Source organism: Poecilia reticulata, linkage group LG22 (genome assembly GCF_000633615.1).
Source record: "Poecilia reticulata strain Guanapo linkage group LG22, Guppy_female_1.0+MT, whole genome shotgun sequence".
NCBI lineage: Eukaryota > Metazoa > Chordata > Actinopteri > Cyprinodontiformes > Poeciliidae > Poecilia > Poecilia reticulata.
The window spans coordinates 5525318-5530051 of NC_024352.1; the positions used below are offsets into that span (position 1 = coordinate 5525318).

The 4734-nt window shown below is 36.9% G+C and overlaps 2 protein-coding genes across 2 annotated transcripts in view; one reads left to right on the forward strand and one right to left on the reverse strand.

Annotated features, from left to right (window-relative positions):
* ganc (glucosidase, alpha; neutral C) overlaps window positions 1-1722 on the reverse strand; it is a 14294-nt gene extending 12572 nt beyond the window's left edge. Inside the window, exons 1-4 of the mRNA XM_017302399.1 lie at window positions 1562-1722; window positions 1252-1314; window positions 1071-1173; window positions 7-134 (exon numbers count right to left, since the gene is read on the reverse strand). Coding sequence (XP_017157888.1) covers window positions 7-134; window positions 1071-1173; window positions 1252-1314; window positions 1562-1590 — 323 coding nt within the window. The 5' untranslated portion in view covers window positions 1591-1722. The remainder of the gene's footprint in view (window positions 1-6; window positions 135-1070; window positions 1174-1251; window positions 1315-1561) is intronic.
* Window positions 1723-2287: 565 nt separating this feature from the next.
* Window positions 2288-4734, forward strand: part of LOC103458270 (transmembrane protein 87A-like) — a 10822-nt gene continuing 8375 nt past the window's right edge. Inside the window, exons 1-3 of the mRNA XM_017302400.1 lie at window positions 2288-2500; window positions 3783-3840; window positions 4093-4205. Of these exons, the coding sequence (XP_017157889.1) occupies window positions 2396-2500; window positions 3783-3840; window positions 4093-4205 (276 nt within the window). The 5' untranslated portion in view covers window positions 2288-2395. The remainder of the gene's footprint in view (window positions 2501-3782; window positions 3841-4092; window positions 4206-4734) is intronic.

The following is a 4734-nucleotide window of genomic DNA, read 5'->3' on the forward strand; positions in this document are numbered from 1 at the left end:
TCTTACTGTTCACTAGGAGGTTCCCCGGTCAACACATCTGGAACTCTGTAACGGGTTTTGATGGGCCAGATCTCGTCTATTACGATCCTTACGGTGTCGTTTTTGCAAGGTGTCAAAGAAAGAAGCAGTCTGGTCTGTGGATTAAAAAATGGTTCATGAAGACAATTTTTTATTTGGATGGTAGGGTAAGGATCTTCTGATAAAGACCAAAGAGGCAGAGAGAAATTATATTAAAGAGATAAACTGTATAAATGTCATCAACAAAATATCTACATCACAACATGAAGAATGAATGAAATTTCAAGAATTTCCACCGAGAAATTCATACAATTTCTTAGAATGATTTCCTTCCTTCTTGAATTTCTTTCACAGAAAGATGGAAATTCAAGACAAGATGAGAAACAGATGAGAGTCCGCCATAACCTGGCTTGAATTATTCAAATATCGATATAGAGAGTAATTTTGTTCTCTGTGTCAGTCCAGCCTTAGTGCCTGATGTGAAATGATGCAAACGGATTACATTTCAAAGTTTTTTCATGTTTTTGTAAAAGTTTTAAACTTGAATAAAAAACAATTTGATCGTCGGTATTTTTCCCAAACGTAGGGTTATTTTAAAAGCAACCTTTAGTCTCTGTTGGGAAGTGCCATACATTTTTATGAAGTACAAAAATAACTTTTCCTTTTTTCTTATCAGATAAACATTGGCTTCCCTCAGCCAGAGGATTATGTTTTCTAAAGAATGATTAAACATAAACAGCACAGTATGTACTATGTACAACATTGCGCCAAATATCTTGGTACAATTGTCGACAACCACTTGACCTTTGACGCTGATGCGGTCGTAGTCTGTGCTGGGGCTCATCGGCTTTTGTATTTTTAATAAAAAATGTTAAAAGTTTTGATGTTGATATCCTTTTTATGAAAATATTTTGTCCCTCAGGTTTATCGCTGGACTAATCCTGGCTCTGCTTTGTAAATTGAGTAAATTATCCCCAATAAAATGTATGTGAAGTGGAAAAAAAAAAAAAAAAAAACGGATAATTTTTCCTGTTGAGTTTCAGTAAACCAACCTTTGTGCCATCTTCCAAAAGCTCAAAACGTGCGCCCTTCTCCGTGAGGACAAGGGAATCCAAAAGAAGTCTGTATTTCAGGTTTGGACCCTGGATCTGTCGCCTCAAAAATAGATAAAAATTTATAAGCGCATGATCTTTCTCAATCAAAAAGTCACATTAAAAATATTGCATTACATACCTGTAAAAAGCAACATTCTCACTTTTTTTGAATTTCTCCTTCTCCTCATCATTAGGGACAACACTGAAACCCAGTTGCAAAAGAAGAGACTACACTCATCATTCAGCTATTAAAAAATTTTACCTGCAAAATTGGTGAATAAAAAAGTAAATAAACATAAGATCTAGTGAATTAGTAGACCCATATRCTTTTCATTTGATAGAAAGCATTAAATGTGCAAGTCTAAACTTTCCCCTTTCAGTTTTATTCATCAAAATATACCAAAGGTCAAATTGCAGGACAGACATAAGATGAAGCAACATGCAAATACCTAATAATAGGTTCTCTCTTTGCCGCCATTTCAAGCAAACTCGGACAGAAACAGCAGCTGTTTACTGTCGTCCTTTCTCCTTCAGTGAAACACAATGACTGTTTTTTTATGAGTTAACGTGTTCCTATTGACAGCTGAAGGCTGAGCGTGCGAAGAAGGAAGTGAGTGCGTCAAATCTACAACAAAAATCCAACGTACGGTGAGGATTTTCAAAATAAAGCGAAATCCTACGTCGTGTCAGTAGATGCGTAGCGACTCCGCCATATTGTGAGTGGCAAGCTTCGCAGTAAAAACACATATTGTAGCAAAATAAACAAACAAACAAAAAACGCAAGGAAACATTTAATAGTGTTTATTCATTTAGTAAGAAAAAAATGTATTTAATACAAATATTAGTACATAAAATGCACCACAAGAGGCATAAAATGACATCGGAAACTATTCTACGTCTATAAAAATTTCATTAACGCTTAAGTTCCGCTATTTTGTAAGAAAAAAAAAACTATTATTCTTGGGTTGCGTGTTTCAAATTCGCATTTTTCAGTTTTTAATCATCACTTCAATACATAATTGTAAATTAACTAATTTAACTTACATACTTAAAAGAATAATATTTTCATACTTGTTCCAAAAATATTTTTGTTTGAATAAATAGTTCTCGTTTGTTATTATTCAAATCAAACAAGTTCGAAATCCACCATATGACAAAACATCGAATTGTTTAATGACCTCTGTCTCCCTCTTGTGGCGGTTGCCTAAGTTACAGGGAAAAATCGGCCAGCCGGACCTGGAGGCGGATGCGAGTCCACCTTACCTGCAGAGCATTTCTGCAAGATGCTAGATGTCCAGTTTCGTCGCTTGTGTTTGGTGGTTTTAGCGTTCGGTTTTCACCTCGGAAGGGCGGCGGAGGTCTCAGTATGGAGCGTAAACGTCAACACGGTAAGTGTTTTTACCTTCGATGTGAGCGCTTCTACGGAGAAAGCCCAGGCTCGTGCTAAATGTTCAGCAGCTGGTAGCTAAGGCAGCTAACTAGCCACTAGCAAAGCTCTCCTCCTAATGAGAGGTCCAGCTGCTGTCAGCAAGGCTAATGATACATGACTGCTGATGTTCTTGTAATTTTTTTAAATACCCGGAATTTTCCTTCGATAGAATCCAAAATGTCTGTAACAAACTAAGAGRCAGGCTGTCTCCTGGGCTGTTAAGGCATCTTTTAATGAAAAATATTTTTTTAAAGATGTACGCCTGCCAGCAGTGATAATTGCTGTTTAGGTATTCTTAAATRCAGGGATGCTAAACGTTGTGCTATAGGCGAAATAAATAGATGTAGAGATAAACYTGAATTCTAAGACTTAATTCCATATCTGTCCATCAGTTCATTCATTTTTTCTCATTCACCAGGAAATWAATTCAGTTATACATAATGTTAGGAATGGGCTACATGGAATAAAATCTTGTCATGATATTTTGTTGTATTTATGTAAATAATAATAAAGGTCACAAAGGAGAATTTTAAGAACCATCTCAACTCCAGTTGCATTAAATGTCACAGCTGTAGCTCTTAAAAAACATACAATAATTGTATTAATTAGTAGTTTCAAATATGTTTTTTTGGTATTTGTTGCGCTGTCATGGAAACRACAGTGGAAAAAGTAGCTCCAACAGCAACAATCCTGACCTTTGTGTCAGTTTTGGGAATTTGCCAATATTACATATAATTTAGYGWTATCGCTACAAATTATTTTTATGAATATAATCTTTGTTCACTTTGATAAAGAAAAAAAGGAAGGAAGGCTTATTTCCTTCCTTCCATCCTTCCTTGCACCCTTTGTTCCTTAATTAATTTCCTCCTCCTTTTCTCCTTCTTTCGTTCCTTTCATCCAAACTCACATCTTTCTTACTATTTTTCTTTCTTGATTCCTCTCTTTCTTTCTTCTTTTCTTTCCTWCCTTCGATCCAAAAATTGAACAGTATGCATCAATACGCATCTGGAAAGTTGTGTCTGTATATTTGYAAATTATCCTGTGCAGAAAAACCTTGAATTTTCTATTTGATGCATTTATGGTGGAATCCGTAATGGGCAAAACCAGACACTGCCAGTTCGCTTCAGCGCCGGACTGTCTCTTGCTTCCTCATAGAGTTCTGAGGACCAGAAATGGGAAGAAAAGACGAGTTGCTGCGTCAGATAAAGTCTCATCAGTTGCTGTCTGTGTTGTGCTTTCAGACACAGGACGCTGTGTTTCGGAAGACGCTGTACGCCAACACCACCATCTTTATGAGGTGTAAGTACTCGCATCAAAACACGYGTTTCTYTGTAGGTTCGGTTTTACTCTTGTATCATGGCCACTTTTCTTTGTGCCTGGGCATTTTTTTCACTGACAGGTTTTCCTTTGACCTACGGAGCTCAAGTTCGTTGTGTAACCTCACCCCACCTCACATCCCTCTTGATAACATAATCTGTGGAAAGTCGTTTAAAAYTGTGAGCTTTTGCTCCCTATTGTGTCTGATGATCATGTTTGCTCTCCTCTGTGCAGTTCTGAACGACGTGGGGTCATGTGAAAAATATCTAGCCTTTAACATCAGCTGGTACCTGCGCTCGTCCGTTTGCTACAATGAGGTCTTCAACACCCCAGTGAGCGGTGCTTCTGTTTGTTGAAATTGGTCTTTCTACTCAGCGTAGCTGCTAGACTCCTGCCAACAAACCCAGTAACTGTTTTGATGTCATTTGCAGTTTTTCTTGGTTCAAATAACATTCCTGCTATTTTTTATATGCTTTCGAAGCACAAATAGGCCTGTCACCAATCAGTTTTGCCGGACGATAAGTTGCCCCAGCAGTTATTGTGATAAACGACAGCATTGTAATTTTGAGACCATTTTAAAGTAATGTATTGATAATGGTATAATAATGCAAGTTCATCCTCTCAAACACCAATAAACTTTAATTTTATAAAGAATATTTCWCACTGGAAGTAGGCAATATTTTAAATATCCAAAATAGGGATGCACAATATATCGGTGCTGGCATCAATATCAAATGATAGTMATTTTTTGGGATCGGTCCGATAAATGAAACTGGGCCAATATGAACAACCAATATTTATTTTCATCTTGTTGCTGTCTGTTTCTGCTTGGTCTGGTGCTGAAGCAGTAGAGATATTAACAGCAATGCTAATATC